Raw genomic sequence first — 17,865 nt, 5'->3', positions numbered from 1 at the left:
GAGGTGATACCGCCTCAAGAATGCCATGTTGTGCCATTATTGCTGACCCCCAGCAGGGGTGGCTCCATTGCCTGGTGCCGGATGGTACCGTGCAGCTCGGTGCTGCCAAATGCAAAGCCGCAGGCATCAGACAGAAGGAATTCATAACCCTGCTCACAAGGAGTCTAAACTCAACCATGTTGCCCGAGGCAAAAAAGGGTGCTGGAGTCTGTGTGGACTGCGCAGTTAATGCCTCTGCTCCACACACAGCTTTGTAAGAGTAATTAGTAAGGGGCTGAAGAGGAGGGTGAAAATGTTATCCATAAGGGATTTCATGATGAAAATCATGAGTTTACACAAGCCACAGTGTTTGAAGATGAGCCACTGATCGATTAAAAAATGGTGGTTTTGATAGTAATTGTTGGGTGAACAATCCTGCATTCAGTCTCCAAAAGGATACTGTAAAATTAAAGTGGACACAGAACAAGGTGTCAAGAAAAATATAAAGCAACAGAGGAAATATCCTAGACACGAGTGAGTTTGTCACTTAGGAAAAAGATGAATCATAATGGAATATCTTCTCTCTACACATACAAATAGTACATAAGTTGGCAGCTTTCATTCTCTCTTCTGTAGAATTCAGTAAGTGAAGGTTTGGTGGGACTGGGAGGGGTCTGACTGGAACAGAAGGATGACTGTTTTTGCACAGTACTGTGGAGTTAATTTTCAGAAATCTCACAAGACTCAGAAGAACTGAAGCAGTGTGCAGAGATGACTCTTGTTTTGACTTTTTGTGGGTCTCTGGTTGTATGCGCTCTATGATTTCTATGTGTAGTTAGTAAGCTCTTTGGAGCAGGTTGTGCTCCACCTTGTATTTACGTATGTCCTGATGCTTTGGGATTCTACTTCAGGCTTCGAATTTGTAGGTGATAAAACAAAACCATGCTAATTGTTGGAGGCAATGCTTGCAACCAGGTTTTGCACTGGAAGCAGGAATTCTCATCTTTTTGTTCTGAAAAATACAATGAATCTTCCCCAAAGCTGTATCATGGCAATGTATAGCCAGTAATGTTTTCTGGAGAACGTAAGAGTTTAGTAGAGTTTCGAAGCATTTCATTACTGATGCTGAATGGACTTGCTGAAATGTCTGCAGGATTCTGTGAGGGTACAAACAGTCAACATACCTAAACTAATTATTAAAAGCTGTTTTTTTACTCTCAGTAAAAAAGCTTAGAGGGGTTCAAAGCTGAATTCACTGCTGGGGCACCCGTTCAAGGAATTTGGATGGAGGGAGATGGTGGGAAGTGTTAAAGGTGCTAATGTTCCTTGTATCCACTTTTGTACTGATTTCCCTATTCTTTCCACTCCCCCAAAAAGGACACCCTGTATGCATACCCCTGTGGCTCTGACCACACTCCCAGCCCTATGGCCAGCCGGGTACCCTTGGAAGCAGCCCCCCTCCTGGAGAAAACAGAGGCCCGTCTGACAGCTGTGGCAGTGAATGTGGAAGATGGGCACACCATTGCTTTTCTGGGAGACAGCAGAGGGAGACTGCACAAGGTATGGTCGGGATGCGACAGGAAGCAAAGAGGATGAAACTAATCAGGGATGCTCAGGTGAAAGGGGGAAAAAAGGCAATTTCTCTTGTTCCTTGGGAACTCAGGTTCCTACTAAAGATCATTACTGTCAGATGGTCTCTTCTCACACTGTACTGACTGTTGAGAATGTGAATGCCCCGAACAGTGGTCACGTTGCCTTTGGTTACACCTGCACTGAGCCAGCGTCAGGGCTGGTGCATCCTACGTGGCTTTCCCAGGTATTGCTAGGCACATGCTTCATGTGGCTGAAGTCACTGCATTGAGATTTTGGTGGGAGGCTGAAATCTTCGCACACAGCAGTAGTTCCAACTCGTTTGCGATGTAGGATGGGTGCCCCCAACTCCTGCTATGGTACTTTGCAAACAACCATGACTCTCTTGCAGGTGTACTTAGGAGCAATGGGAGATGCACATATATACGCTTCTTTAGCTATCCAGTTAAATAGCATGGTGAGTGGAGACCTGCTGTTTGACCAGTTGCAGGAGCACCTCTTTGTCATGACCCAGTCAATGGTAAGAGCAATAAAATCCCTTTCACAGAAGAGTTGAAAGCATTTGAGGTCCAGACAAGCTACTGATGGGAGTGGGGGAGGCAGAGAATTAGTCTATAGCTAAGCCTGTGCTGGGCAGCAGCTGCCTGCCAGTCTGGCTTAGAGGGATGGGGACTGGCCTTTTGCAAAAGCTGGAGGAAGCATGGAGGAAGCCTTGTTACCCTAAACCGTGGCCTGTTCGCATGTGCATTTCCCTAAGTCAGTCAGGCTGTATTAGCAGTGATGGAGGAATGTGAACTGCAGGCTATGAAAGGCTGCTCTATTGGCATGAACACAAGGGACTGCAAATTCCTGGGTTCCTCTGTGTTGAGCAGGAACTGTTTGGACAACAGTTTGCATCTCCATCTAAGCAGAAGACTCTGAGCCTTCTGGGTTGGCAAATAATGTGACCTGTCTTGGTTTTGCAAAAGATTAAAAAGAGAAAAGGGAGGTTTTGTGTAATAAAAACTGCGGCACTTCTCCTGTTTTTAATCAGTTAAAAGATTAAGCTGTTCTTCTGTAGGCATGTAACCTACAAAAAGCAGAAATATGTGAGAAATGTCTTCAGCTAGCAGAGGTGTGCTCTGACCGGGTATATAACAGTCTTGCAGAAGAAATCAAGCTGTATAAGGAACGATGCGAGGCACCTTTCCCTCTTCTCCTGCTTTCTGTAATTCTGTTTGTGCCCAGTGGCAGTTGGAGGAGCAGAGGCATTGCGATGCTTCAGGCTCTTGGGATATTGGTGTCCGCTGAGTAGGAAATCCAGCTATGGATACTTTATTTGAGAGGATTTGTACAACACCACTCATGTCAGCTCCTCGAGCTGGAAAGAAAAGGATCCTCCTAGCAAAGGAGAAAGCAGCCCTTGAGTTACTCTGAAGGCAAGAACAAACAAAAAATGAGAGCATGCTGGAAAACCACTGCTTCCCTTCGCCCCCCAGTGCACTTTGAGATACTCAGAAATTTTGTAACACTTCAAAAGAGGAGTTGAAATCTGTGAGTGGAAGAAGATTAGGGAAATCTGAACTATATCCTTAATAGTAATTGTTCTGTCAATTAAAAAATGCAAATTGCATGATGTACTTAGCAAAAGTAATAGGTCGGGGATTAGAAGTTGGTCTTTTAAAATAACTGACAGTGTAGTAGCTGAAGTGTAGTAGCGGATTAAAGAGAGGGCAAGAGGCTGAAATCAGCAAGGATAGTAAGTTAAAGCAGAAGTGTTTTGCAAGCAAAACTTACTCCCGATGACAGAAGGTTTTTGTTCCACACTGATCAAAGCTTCTTGGCCTACTTTCAGTCAAAATGATAGTTCTGCCAGATAGAGCTGGGCAATAGTGCAGATGCGTTCAGAGACCTCAGCTGGAGCTGCTGTCTCCAGCTTCAGTCACCTACATGTCAAAAGAGATGATCTCCCATGACAGAAAAGCAAAAGAGTGAATGGTATTCAGTCTGTTATTCTTCGATCTATTTTGTCAAAATATAGTTTTATCACTAAGTAAAGTCATCATCCTGCAAAAAGTGTCACAGATAACCCGTTAATAGCAATACACTTTGCTTGTCTCAGTGCCTCTGTACAGCCTGATGTTTAGATGTCCTTCACCAATATGTGAAATGGCTATTCAGATGGGCTCTGGAAACTTGTTCCTTTTTTTCTTTATTTTTATGCAATATTGGGGATTAAGAAGTTGAGCATGCAGATGATGGGGCTTGCTAGTTAGGCAGAAGAAGCCATAGACGTGGGGCCTCTGTTGTGTGTGCTGTGTTTTCACCGATTTCTTTTTCTGACAGGTGGTGAAGGTTCCCATACTGGAATGTTCCCTGTACTTGGATTGTGAATCCTGTCTGGCGCTGAAAGATCCCTACTGTGGCTGGTGTGTCCTTCAGGGACGGTAAGATAGATCCCCATTCACCTGCAAGGATTTTGGAGAGATAGTGCTTAGGGATTGTCTCCACTTACTCTCTTCCGTATGTCTGTGTGTCTGTGTATTTCTATGTGTCTGAATTTAGTTTATTTTTAGTTTCTTTATGGGATATTCTCTCTAACTTACCATTCCTCTGTCTGCCTCCCTAAAACACTGCCAGCAGTCACAGTTGCACACAAGGGTATCTTTCCATTGCTTTTTGGGTCTTTGGTCACCACTCACAATGCTCGTGTCCAGTGAATTTCAGCCTGGTTTTAGTCTGATTGCAGCTCAAACTGCCTCATTTCAAATGTAGAGAAACTATCTTATCTCTTCTTCTAGTGTCACTCTCTTATTTAGCACTTCTTTTCATTTCTTGCTCCCCTACTGATGTTGCTTAATGAGATATGGTTTATTCCAGCATGTCTCTCTGCTTGCTGGCTCTGTCTCCCTCTAGAATGACATAGAAACTAGTTTATGAGCGTAGAAGCCCAAAAAGTGCCTACCCATCTATATTTTGGCAACAGTTCATCCTATTATTGAAGGTAGTGGGGGGCTGGGACTTCCATGGCTTGTGTAGCAGCTTCCCCAAGACACTAGCAAGGCTTCAGACAGCCAGTGTCAGCTTGGAAGCTGAACGTGTCCTGCTAGGGCTGCACAGATCTCTCACAGGGCTTCTTGCTGTTTCCCTGCAGGTGCAGCCGTCGCTCTGAGTGCTTGCGGTCCAGGTTGAGTGAGCAGTGGCTCTGGAGCTTTAACTCTACACAGCAGTGTCTGTCTGTCCAGTCACTAACTCCAGCCAATATCAGCAGAGAGGAAAAGAGAAATGTGAGTGGTGATGATCCTCTGATGATGTTCAAGCATATAGGAAGTCACCTGCAAACTCTGAAGAGTCACAAGTCTTCCTGTTGCTTTCCGTGGGGTACTGAATGACTGAGCCTTCAGGCACATGTTGTTTGCCTCACACAAGGGACTTAACAGCCTGGCTGTACCAGGAGATAATTTCATTGTTTTTTCCCATAAAACTAAATGTCCTTGCCTGCGTAGAGTTACTGGGTATTCTGGAATATTTGATGGCTGCTTGGGTGGGGTCCCTCTTTGGCTTAGTATCTGTAAGGCGCCCATGTCTGTGGTTTCACAGTGTTTCTGATGCTTGCTGTCAGGAAGGTCTAAAAGGAGCTACCCAAAATTACAGCTTCAGTCTGGCATCTGAGAGCTGGCAGAAAAGCTAAGAAGGTGCTGCAGTGTTTTGAAGTCTGTCATTGTGTCAGGAGGTGGCAAGAACCTGTCTTTTGCTAGAGACTTGGGCAAAGGGGGAAGTTGCCAGTTGCTTGGTGGATGCCAAGTTCAGTTTGGGAATGGCAAGAGATGATGAATAGAACAGTCAGTCCTAGGAGGCATTATAGGAAAATGGGGGTATATGTAGATAACTACTTTATGGGGCTCTTACTTTGAAAAAATAGAACCAGAAAATTAGATGAAATGAAGAAGAATGTGTTAGAGGGCAAATTATTTACTGGATATTATTAAATTGGTAGATATTCGTGGCTATCTCGGACTTACCTTCTCTGCGTGAGGAAGAATTTTACTCATGTTACTTTGAAGATTATGAAAGCCCAGCAGTTCTGACAGAGTCAGGAATCATGTGTCCTTCTCCAGATCCCAGCCAAGCACCAGCTTTGCCAACAGGAGCAGGTCAGTGAAACGCTTTAAATGGAGCATGATAGCTCTGATAACATTGTTGGGAGAAAGTATGTTGTAGGTCCATCAGATTGCCAGGATTAACAGCCATGAATGTATGTGGTCTGTCAGCAGGTGTTCATTTCATTCTGTCATAATATCTGTTTGCTTTCTACTTGTGTGTCACACACATCCTGTGCTATTTTGGGCTGTTGCCAAATTCCAATGCCAAATTCTGGTAGTTGGAAAGGAGATCCTGCTTGAAGGGTTGTATGAAAATCTGAATGTGATCTGAAATGCAGTCTAGAGTGGGGGCTGGTTTGGCAGCTTTGTCATAAATGCGGAGAGAGAATTCTCTTAAAATACTGCTTTATTATTTAAATCAAACAAAATGCAAACCTTCTCAAAATCCATGCAGTAGTGGGAGAAGGAAGTACATGTAAGGAAAGGCAAGAAGAGACCCACAATCCTTAAAGTTAAAAATGAATCCGCAATGCGGCATGACCTCAGAAAATACGTAGTCAGCCTTCTATTACCATGAACAATAACTGGCTGAGTATTGCTAATTGGCCACTCTAAAGAACCTAGAAAGTTCTCAGTTTGTAGTCTTTGCACTGGATTTTACCCAGCCTGTCAGTGTGAGCTCTGATGAGCTGATCTCTTCAAAGAGCTTGTTCATCTGAAGTAAAAGTCAGATGCCAGTTGGGAAGCATTCCACACGATTCACCTAAATGGCTAAACAGATTTTCCATGCAAATATGCAGCTGGCTAATAGGTCTGAAGCAATCTCCATGGACATAACGTGACAGCAGAACCCAGCTAACACACTCATTCAATCTTAAACTCCTTCATTTTCAATATTATTTACAATATTATTATATCTGTTGGCTTTCACACTGCTTTAGTCTGGAACAAACTGACCAGGTCTCCATTCAGGGTGGTCAGGCACAGAGGGAAAGGGCTTCATGCACGCCACTACAGGCAGAGAGGGCAGGATTGGCTTCCCTGTTTAGTTCTGCAAATGTGGGCCTGAATTTAAGCACAGTTGTGAAAAATCAGTGTAGATAAAGCCACAGTCTAGTTCTCATTATTCCAGGCTTCAGATATTCTTACTGACTCCTTTGTAAATCGGTCTTGCTTTTATTTCAAGATTCCATAGATGCTTTACGTATGTTACTTTCATATTGCATCTCTGAGGCTTAACAAGTTGCTTCTGTTTTCTAGCCTAAACTTGCTCGTGGATGGTTTGTGTCCGTTTGATCTATTTGCGTTGTCCTTTTGCTTCCACAGCTCTTCTCCCACTCAGTGAACTATGACCAGGCATTCTTAGCACAGACTTTTGCCGTGTTAACTGTTCCAACTTTTTCTTCGTGTTCTTTTGTTACTCAGACTTCCTCTCTCCTTCACTGTATTGCTAGCTCTTCTTTGCACGGCTTCTGTGCTCTGCTAAGATGAATTTGAAGCTGGTAACCAGAATGATACACTGCTTTCTAAAAGAGGTCTCATCAGGGCCTTAGATACTGCCACTTTCCTATTCCTACTTATAATAATTTTCCCAGCTCATTAAAATATTTGCCTTTTTTCAGCTTTGTTTTAAAGGTTGCATACCAGCTAATCTGTCACTTTAAGCTCTTGAACCCCAAGTTGATAGCAGAAACTCTTGCTCTCAATTTGCAAGTGCTCAACCTCATCTTCTGTACTGTTGAACAGCATTATTGGCAGTCATGGGAAATAATGGCCTTTTTGGAGAAAGGAATATTTATAAATATGGTGTCACAACCCTGAAATCCTGGGAGGTGTTAGTCCTTCCACCACTGCCAAATGCAATCATGTCTATGACAGAAATGGAAGTTAACAGTACTGCAGTGACTCCTGCCTCCAGCTGCATACAACACCCTTATTTTCTCCTAATCATGGGTTTTCATACACACCTCATCATCAGCTATTTTACTAGCATACTGCTTCACTTGTCATCCTATCGGGAACCCAGCTTAGGCCTGACTGATCCTTCACCAGGCATATTAATTGTTTTGTTGTGAATAGAGCTTGCTTGCAAGAGGAGGTCTGAATTCTGTGAGAGGAATGATGGACAAGCTTCTTGTTACTTATTTTTACAGCAAACTATCTTGGAGAAATGGCAGCTCTTGGAGTTGAGCAGAGCATGCAATATCTTCCCATTATTTGGAGAACTAATACCCAACTCTAGGATTGGGGGGCATTTGTCTGGAACAAGATTAATTAGCTGTTTTAGCACTGTCATATGCAAAATATCTCCTTCAGGCTCATGCTATCAGCTGCAGTAAGTTGTGACCATCTCTGCAGCTATCTGGTCTATCAGAAAATAGTGATAGTCTCTTCCCAAAGAGAATTGGGCTGTCCCGAGGCTTGTAGTTGACATGAGACCTCGATTTAAAGCAGATAAGCCTTCAGTCATTGCAAGTGAGATTACAAATCTTGTACCTCTTCACTGACTCACTTTTTAGTCTGGACATAAAACAAAGTTCTCAAGGTGAAGGCAGTATGTGAAGGGCATGTCAGTTCTAAGGCTTTGGTTTTCCTTTGGATGACAAAGGAAGACAATCAGCTTTGAGCCTGGAATGTTACATCTTCCTCTAATATAGAGATGACAGTGGAATTATAGCAGATAAAGATGGAGAGATCTTCAGACTAGTCTTCCTTCCCATGGGTTGGCAAGAGCTGTCATAAACTACTCCTGCCAAACTTGTCCAACTTGTTTTTAGTGTCTGTAGGATAATCCAGTGATTGAGATGCTAGAAGCATGGAAGGGAATCTGTCTGCATGTTTGACAGTGTCTTTCCTAAAGCATGCCGTGTCTCTTAACAGTATGGCAGACTTATAGTGGCTTCATTTCTAAGAATTTTTTATTTTCATTTTCAGATCATGTCACCATAAAGCTCGTAGTGCGTTTCCATGACATCTTCATTGCTTCTGTGGACTTCTCTTTCTATGACTGTGCTGCAGTGGCCCTGCTGTGGAAATCGGCACCGTGAGCACCTGCTTTTTCTTGTCTGTAGTTATAGGGAGGGTGGCTGTCCCTTCCTGGGTCGTCTCAGCAGCTGCTTTTCGATCGTTGTTCCAGGTGCCAGAAGTGTGTGAGCAGTCTCTGGGGATGTAACTGGTGCATCCAGCAGCACCTCTGCACCCACAAAGCAGCCTGTGAGGAAGGAACCATTATCTACAATGAAAGGGTGCGTCTCCTACTCAGTCCTAGTCCTATGCGTTCTAACAGCCTCAGCGAGTTGCAGTGAGTCAGATCTCTTCTCAGGTAAAATGGCAGCTGTCAGTCACATCAAGCAAGGAGGTGAGCTGTTGGAGCGAAGCCTCCCCTTGGAGCGACACAAGGCTCTGCGTCCCTGATGTTACAAGGCCTTGCTAGGTTTCTGGGGAAGTGCCATCAGGTGAAGCAGGTCACCCTTCTCCTGGGGTTATCCAGCCTGTGTTTTCAAAGCGAGGGACAAGAGCAAGCTGGCAGGGGGGAGGTGGAAGCGATGCCCAGTTTGGGGCTGCCACAGGTGGCCTTGCAGTTTTGTTGGGGGATGAAGGCAGGCAGACCTCCCCCTGAGTGGAGGCGAGTGCAGGCATCTGTGGGAAGAGGGAATGTTGCTGGATCTTCTGCGTTGTGAGCATTCCCCAGTCCCATCCCAAGACAATGTGGCATGAGACGTAGCTCTCATTGAAATCCAGAGGGTGAAGCAGCCTCTCGTGAACACTGCTGCAGGAAGTAATATGGAGTGGTTTTTCTGCTTGGGTTTTATTCTGTTTCGTTTCTTTCTCTCTTCTCACACCACCATGTTGTTTTTTTCTAGGCCCAGATCCCAACCTCAAGCGTGTTTCCTTCTTCAGCAGCTCCCCTCACCAAGTCATCTACCACAGCCCCAACTGTGGCCACAAAACCCATCACTCCCCCCATGCGTGTGGTACCGAGCACTGTGCCCCCCACGGAGCCCAACCACATCACACTCTCTGCAGCCTCAGATACGACGACTGAGCCTACAGAAACCCTCAGCTATACATACTTGACTCTCTCAACTGAAGCAGCCTCTCTCCAGGCTGTCACAGAATCCCCTCTACCACCACCAGCAGACAAACCTGCTGTCACTGTGCCAGAGACAACTTCTCCTGCTGCATCTCTCCTCACCAGCCCATCCAAAAAGGTGGATCACACAGCCTTGCCCACTGAAGGGCCACCCACTGCCCAGGAGCCACGGCACACCGACCCACCCACCACCCTAGTGGGTAGCGCTCTGCACACGTCTGCAGCAGCAGTAACACCTTCCCCTCATGTCACCAGTTTCAAGTGGCCTCCGAGTACCTTTCCTACCACAGAGGCACTGACATCTGCCATCCCATCTCCCCAAACCCCCAGCCAAGTGCCGGGGGGCCCTGCTGCCTCTGATGACTCTCCTGGATTGCTGGGAACTGAACTACCTGCTTCAGAGCTCCCACCATCAGCTCCCCCAGACTGGCTGCTGGAGGAGGGCATGGAGCTCCAGGACACAGAGGACTGGGTGGATTTACTGCAGGCCGAGAATGACACATCTCCCTTCTCTGCTTCCACTCTTCTATCGGGCGATGGCGATTCTTCAGAGAGGGATGTCCCTGACTTTCCCAGGATCCTCCACCCTGACCTCGACTATCAGTATGATGCCCCTGAGTTTTGGGAGGAGGTAAGTTGCTGGGCTTTGTAATTCGCAGTCTAAGGCTGTAACACTCTGAAATTTTCATACAGGCTGCTGGTCTAGTATTTCAGCACACAGGAGAGGTTGTGCCCTCTGAGAGTGTAGAAGCTGACTGCTGTAATGTGCGGAGCGAGAAGTGGCAGCCTGAGGAAGAAAAGTGTGTGTGAGGTTTCCAGGTCTTGTAGAAATGTTGCTGGCCTGAAGGTGGCAGCTGTTGTGATGTCCAGCATATTCACAGCTTTCTGCTCTTCGCTTCTTTGGGCTCTTGCGTTGCTTTCTTGTAACTTCATGGTAAAGAAGCACAGCCGTGTCTTCGTTCAGGCAGGGCTTGTTTCCCTGTTGGCATGCTAGGCTTTGATTCCTTGTATCAGAGCCATGGAGCTCTTCCTCTCTAAAGACCTGTGTTTGTTTTCAGAATGAAGAGCTTAGCTGGGGTCCAGATGCATGTCCCTGTGTGCAGGGAATCCAGGGATCTTCGCTGTTTCCAGTCAACGTGGCAAGGAAGATAACCCTGCTGGGAAAGAACTTCCACCTCTATCAGGTAGTCAGCTCAACACCATCAGCACTGAGAAACTGTATTAATGCAAAGCACTGTTTGGGCAACCTGTCCACTGGACTGCTAAAAATACATGTAAGACACAGTTGTGGCTCTGTCTAGGTTTCTCCTGTTTGCAGAAACACCTAGAGGAATGACCTACTTCTGTGATTAAAGAATTACATAGCTGGGTTTATTGGTGGGTAGGAGGTCACCCAGAGAAAGGGAGAGTACAGGTGTGCACCAGCCTGCTGGAGAAGATCTGCATGCGTTTGGATTAAGTTGCACCTGTGCTGCACTGTAGATGGTAGTTCTTGGAATAACTTCCTGCTGAATCTCTGCTGATTGTTTGTGTCTCTATAAGTTAAAGATAAGTCATCTGTTCCCTTTCCTTTCTGGCATGCTTATGTTAATGTGGCTATTCCTGTCCTACCTGAAACTTCTGCAATGGGGAAAACCACCCTTGAAAGCTATGTTTCTCGGGTGTGCCTCTGATAAAAATTCTTTGCTTCTCAAGACAGAAGACTGATTTAGTAACCTTTTACAAACAACTGCCTCAGAACATGCAGCCCACAAACTAATTGTTACTTTATATGTTAAACCTGATATACTGCACTGCTCAGAGCTGGTTACAGATGCATATCCATCTTTTTTACAGGAAGTGTCTAAGCAATTCTGTGGAAGATTTACAGGAGAGAGAGAAGAAAAATACACGTAGTGTTTTTTGAGGTGCACTGCCCTAATCTGTGTACTCCACTCTTCATTTCCAAGCTAGCGTTTCACAGAGACATACGGGCATAATTTCACAGACCCACTGGTTTTTCTTTAATTCCTCCTCCTATGCTGAGTTCTCCCCGCACTGACATACACGTGCTCCCTTCTAGGTGTTTTGTTTTGTGTTGGTTTACCTTTCATACATGGAGGCAGTGACAGCATAGAGAGCCCTTGAATGTAGCATAGAGTTGGCATAATGAAGGGAATGAAAGGAGTGCACCGCTTGCACAGTAAGCGCTTGGTAAAAGGTACTGAATTGGAGAGGCAGGAGTACACTGTCATGTAGCAGGAAGCTCTGTGTAGTTGAGAAATGGTGCCATGTGTACCACCTTTGCAGGACCAGCAGTGGGACTATGAGTGTGTCCTGAATTTGGAGGGGAGGACAGTGGTGATGGATGCTTATGTGGAAGGAGAAGAAACAAATCAGTCCCTCTGTTATATCACCTGCCAGATGAACCAGGTGAGTGCTTGGAATACAATGCCATTTCAGAGTTCACACTGGTGCTGGTTTTGCTCAGCAAAACAGCAGGCTGGAAGGCAAGCTCTTGGGGAAAAGAGCATATTTTGCAAAAATATTTGTAGAATATTTAGCACTATGGGGCCCTCATCTGTGATGCTGCTGCCTGGCAATACCGGTATCTTCAACTTGCAGAAAGATTGTGCAGTCTGAGCCACACAACCTGTTGCTGCATTTGCTGTAGTACAGGATGATGCCGCCTCTGAATCACCACTCATTGCAACCTGCCAGGACAGTGCCACTTCTGCTTTAGCTTGAGGCACTGTTGTTTGTGGTTCTCTGGATCATGACTTCTTCTGTGATGGTGGTTCTTTTGTGAAAAGAAAAATGCTATTACTACCAATTTTGCTCTTAGTGGAAGCTAAGGTGGAAGCTAGCCTGTGGATTGTAAGATTAACAGGCAAAATTAAAACAGCCATGTACATCTCTGGATGATGTATGGATTTTACTTAGGGCAAGATTTGCAAGCAGAGGTGATATATTTACTTCACAAACTCATATAGTTAAGGGAGAGGAACAACATAGGCTCTTGTGCACACGAGCCCTGCAGACCAATTGTAATCCTACATCTTCAGCTCTACCGAAATTGCAGAAATGCCAGCTTGGGCAGTTTTATGAGCAGGTGGCTTGTAGATAGAAATTAACCATTTAGGAATGCAGTTAGGAAGTTAGACAAGTATTGTTGTGAGCACACATTTGTTTTCAATGTTCATCCTAGCGAACCAATGCCTGCTACTCTTTCTAGAGCAGAATTGTGAGTGCGTGAACCAGTGAGGACAGGCCTGTGCTGCCACTGCCCCAGCTAATGCTGCCTTGTCTGCATTCACGGGAAGCTCTGTATAGGCTGTATGTGCTGGTGCACTCTGCAGGATGGATGCTGATGATTTTTGCCTGTTCGGCTGGCTTGTTTGGCCTCTATTAAGTCCTTTGTCTTGTTGGTCTTTGTCTTTGCAGTACAGTTACACAGCACCTCAACTTGAATTCAACGCTGTGGTGTTTGTGCAGAGGCGACGACACCTTCGAGTGGACAGTGCTGCAGATCTTCACGGTAGGAGTGCAATGCCTCCCCAGCAAAAAGACAGCAGATGAGGTGGAAGAGAATTGCAAAATCCTCGAATGAGGCTTTTTGCATCTGTAGTAGCCCTATCACAGGGAAACTAAGGAAAACATACAGTCTCGTTTCTGTTTCTTGTCACAGGGGAGGGAGGAGGAGAGGGTTCTGTGCAAGATGCCAAGTTGCTGGATTGTTCTGTGCACTAGGGATGTTTGCAGATGCCTCTGAATTTTTCTCCTTTGCAGTGACTTTTTACAACTGCTCTGTGGGACACACTGATTGTAGCCGCTGCCAAACAGCTGACTCAAAGTACAACTGTGTGTGGTGTGGAGGTGACAACCCCAGCTGTATCTTCAGGGGCTCCTGCAAGGAAGAGATAGAAGACCTGTGTCCAGCACCTCTCATTCACTCTGTGAGTAACTTGCTTGCTAGTGTACTGCACCCGGGGCAAGGAGGGCTCCATTCTCCAGTTGAAATCAAAGGGCTGTGAACTCAGAGTGCGAACAGTGCAGTTCAATAATACATTGGCCATCTGAAGAACAAGTCCTATTCTACCGTGATCCCTCTGTGTTGTGAGGATGCTAGACTTCTGTGCTGGCTTTCAGTTTGCTGATAGAGAACAGTGGGGAAAGATGCATTTGTATCTCATGCGAGCTGAAACTGGCACGTCAGAAGGAGCAGAATCATTCAGGAGCTGGGAAAGGGTCCACAGATTGGATCCTCCAACTGTCCCGAGCCAGACCCTGAAACAGGTTGGCTCAACTGAGCCTGGGGCAAAGGAGGGCAAAACCTAATGATAACGGCACAACAAAGATGGGAAAGGCATGACAGGTTACTGGAATTAATTATTTTTGTCTGTTTATTTTAAATGTTTCTTGCTAACTGCCACATGACAAGTGTCTGTAGCCCTGTGTCCCTTTTGCTGTCAGCTTGTCCTCCCTCCGGTGGCACACAACATCCATGTGCTGCATCTTGTCTTAGTTTATCTTGGATGCTGCTCAGGGACAGAGCTTTGATGTCTGTGCAGCATGCAATTCATTGTCGTACTGATGCTGAGGGGGGAATGGTGCTTGCTGCTTCAATACTAGTAACATGTATTGGCTTGTGCATTCCCACTCTTCAGCAGAAATGCCCTATGGAGTGGTCAGCATGTTGACGAGAAGGCAAAGCGGGGCAATCCTTGCCTTAGAAGTCTGTAGTGGATTATCACCTCTGGGGGGGACTGCTGGCAACAGTGAGGTATGGGAAAGAAGGCTCCGACTGTGGTGTTCTTTATGGCCTTTCTTCTGATGAGGGTGCAACCTGGTACTAGTCCAAGCCAGTGAAAAGAATCCATAGCAGTGACCCAAGCGGGCAGAGTTTGTAATGGGGCAGTTGAAGGGCCCTGTGCTGTAGATCAGTTGCCAGACTGCAGGGGTCGGAGATACTGTGACATTTACACATGCGCGGATGTCTTTGCAGGTGTACCCCCTGTCTGGACCAGTGGAAGGTGGCACTAGAATCACCATCACTGGCTCAAACCTCGGGCAGAAACATCAAGACATTGCAGAAACTGTCACTGTTGCAGGAATTCCCTGTGCCGTAGATGCTCAAGAGTATGAGATCTCTAGCAGGTAGAGTATCTGTGAAACCTCCTCCCAGAGGCAGGCGCTGGCTTTTCCCTTGGCTGCTGACACCAGCCTGAGATGTCATTGCCTTTGCTCTAGCAGGTATTGAGCCTTGCCCGTTCCCCAGGGAGTGCCCCTGAGTAAGGTCACTGTCAGATTAGTTACTCAGGCAGTGACCTTAGAGAGAGAAGGCTGTGTACAAGGCGATGGCCAAACAGTGCTGCCGTATACCGACCACGCTGCCAGCACAGAGCCCGCAGGCCAGCCAGATCAGGGAGTCACAGGCTCGGAACCATGCAGTTTCGTGGGTGTCTCTCCCAACCACAGGGTGATTTCAGTAAAGCGAAGGACATGGCTCGTGCAAGTGTCACTCACTGCTAGGAAAATATCCTGACCATGTTAACACAGGGTGAGGATGGGAACGTGTGGTTGGAGGTACGGCACAGATTCTTGCCTCTGCTTGAGTGGGCACACCCCTAGACTGTCATTCTTCACTTGCCAGCCAGACTTCCACCTCCCAGGAGCAAACCCAGTGAAAGGATCCTCTCAACCAGGGACAAACCAGGGAGTCCTAGTGGGCCCTACACCCCTCTTCTGGTGTCTAGGAGTGCCTGGCAGATCTCGCAATGCTTGTAAAAGTAGTGGCTAGGAGGAGGATGAGAAACAGAAAGACCTGTCCTGCTGAATCCAGCTAATGTCAGTGATAGAGAACTGTAGCTGGTGTGTCTGGCCAGGGCAGGACCATATAATTAGGCAGTGTAGTCAGGTGTTGAGAGGTGTGACTGGGGGGTAGCTAGGAAGCAAGGAGAAAGGAATATTTGTGTAGTTGGCCTGTGGCAGGGCAGGTAGGTGGGAGCCTTGGACAAGGGAGGGAGAGGAGCCAAGCAACCAGCAGGAGAAGAGGAGAGCAATTGTGAGTAACCTCTTATCAGAGCTATCACAAACCCGTTTTTCCATTCCATGGTAGCAATAGTTGTAGCACCCTTCCCTCTGGGAGCCAGGTAAGATCCTGCTGGGAAATGGCCTGCTGTGTTGAGCAGTGTTGTCCTGTCTGTGCACCTTGTTTGTCTGGATCCATCTGCTTTCTGTTTTCATCCTAGAGTTAGAGCATCATCTTTCTGGGGTTAGCACTGTCTTTGTTCTGTATCTGTAAATCACCTGGCATCACAGGGTCCTGGCTTGGGACTGCACTGCCTAAGTTCAAATTCCTGAGCCTTTTTGGTTGAGGGGATATAGCTGTGAACCTGGAACCCACTCCTGAGCAAGGCCCAGACAAATTAATCTCCTACTGTGTAGGAAGGCTGGGAAGTCTCCTGCGAAACAGTTTTTCTGTTAGCAAATCAGTGCTGTTACATGGGATTCTTTGCTGCCCTGTTCTAAATACAACCTGACTTTTCACCTTGTCAGCATCTCCCATACCAAATTATGGCTGGAAAAAGGGCTGGGAAGAATGGGTGGCACAGATCAGGGGAACTGGCTGGTCCCAGAGGCCACTGGCTGAAGACCAGTGCCAGCTAAACCTGCAGTCTTGAGATTTCTTCTGCATCAGACACAGCACTAATGTGTGGATTGAGCACTGCTAGCCTGGGGTCACTCCAGATGTGACTGATTTGATCAGCTCTGGACAATAGCAGAGTTCTTGGACTCTTCGTGGGCTTCATTCTGTCTGTCCCAGAAAGAATAATCTTGGATAGGATGGGCCTGTTTAGAACCACCCCCTGCTTTTTTCTGCTGCACCTAATCCAGCTTTTAAAGGTGTTTCTCAATGTTTGGTTGTATATTCTGAGCACGTGATAAGGCTGAAAGAAGGGAGCTGAGGTTGCTAGATGGTTTTAGGACATGATGCAATGGATACAGCTCATCTGCTCTTCCACGGCGTGACACTGTTCTTGGATTGCCCTGCAGTATCGTATGCGTCACTGGCGGGAGCTGGACAGAGAGATTTGGGCACATTGTGGTGGAAGTGCCTGGAGGAGGACGTGGAGTTTCTGGGCATATTTTCACCTATCAGGTAACATAACTATTGCTTCTTTAATACCTCTCCCTGTTTCTTCCAGTATCTCTGCTAAATGGCTGTCTATTGCATGGTTTAGTGGGCATGGTGGTGTTGGGTTGACGGTTGGACTCGATGATCTTAGAGGTCTTTTCCAACCTTAATGATTTTATGATTCTATTCTATGAACTTATGGGACTCTACCAGGCACTTGCTGCTGGTATTTTTATCTGATTTTTCTGGTGTTTGTGTTGTGTGGTGGTTTTGGGGGCTTTTGTTTTGGTTTTCTTTTTCCCCCCGCCTCTTTAGGTTATAAGAACTGCTGCACTGGGTAATACTAAAGATTCTGTAGTCTAGTGATTTTTTTTTTTTTTTTTTTTTGGACAATGGTATCTATTAAATCTTTAAAGAAAGACGAAAAATACAGGGTACCTTTCTGATTTGGAGATTTTTTAATTGATGACTTTAACACCTTACTAAGACTTCTGACTTACCTTTTATTAATTTCCAAATTGCTGCTTGAACACACTTTTAGCTTCTGACCTTCAGCAGCTAGTGGCAGTAAGTCCAAAGTTACTGTGCATTGTATGGAGAAATGTTTCCTATTATTTTTAAACACATTTCTGATAACTTCTTGATATCTTAGACCCAGAAACTATGAAATAATATTTAAGTAGTTTTCAGATACAATTATTTGCTTTTCATCCTTGCTGTGCAACTTACAAGTTAGGTACCTAGTTGCATGTCTCCCTTTCCCATGGGAAGGGGGAAAGAGATGCCTGAAGAGTCTTAGACTGTTCCATTTTTGTCTGTATAGAACCATTTTGTATACTGGATTATGCTTGTTGCTCTTGGTTTTGGTTCTATTATCACCATTTTGAGGCAGGGTCATGAGAACTGCATACTATGTTCAAGATACGAATGCAAATGGAATTTTTACTGTGGCATAAAAATCTTTTTTCTTAAATCCCTTCCCAGTAATTCTTCCCACTTGGTGT

General features: G+C 45.8%; 1 protein-coding gene across 1 annotated transcript in view; it reads left to right on the top strand.

Annotated features, from left to right (window-relative positions):
* Window positions 1–17,865, top strand: part of PLXNB1 (plexin B1) — a 59,984-nt gene that overhangs the window by 21,858 nt on the left and 20,261 nt on the right. The window contains exons 3-16 of the mRNA XM_075158836.1: window positions 1,357–1,539; window positions 1,961–2,089; window positions 3,895–3,995; window positions 4,703–4,835; window positions 5,546–5,702; window positions 8,586–8,694; window positions 8,788–8,896; window positions 9,515–10,375; window positions 10,803–10,928; window positions 12,034–12,156; window positions 13,168–13,261; window positions 13,513–13,679; window positions 14,729–14,880; window positions 16,780–16,885. Of these exons, the coding sequence (XP_075014937.1) occupies window positions 1,357–1,539; window positions 1,961–2,089; window positions 3,895–3,995; window positions 4,703–4,835; window positions 5,546–5,702; window positions 8,586–8,694; window positions 8,788–8,896; window positions 9,515–10,375; window positions 10,803–10,928; window positions 12,034–12,156; window positions 13,168–13,261; window positions 13,513–13,679; window positions 14,729–14,880; window positions 16,780–16,885 (2,550 nt within the window). The remainder of the gene's footprint in view (window positions 1–1,356; window positions 1,540–1,960; window positions 2,090–3,894; window positions 3,996–4,702; window positions 4,836–5,545; window positions 5,703–8,585; window positions 8,695–8,787; window positions 8,897–9,514; window positions 10,376–10,802; window positions 10,929–12,033; window positions 12,157–13,167; window positions 13,262–13,512; window positions 13,680–14,728; window positions 14,881–16,779; window positions 16,886–17,865) is intronic.

The sequence above is a fragment of the Calonectris borealis genome, chromosome 10 (genome assembly GCF_964195595.1).
Source record: "Calonectris borealis chromosome 10, bCalBor7.hap1.2, whole genome shotgun sequence".
Classification (NCBI taxonomy): domain Eukaryota; kingdom Metazoa; phylum Chordata; class Aves; order Procellariiformes; family Procellariidae; genus Calonectris; species Calonectris borealis.
Note: the sequence above shows the minus strand (reverse complement) of the source record. Positions and strands in the feature narration are given on the sequence as shown.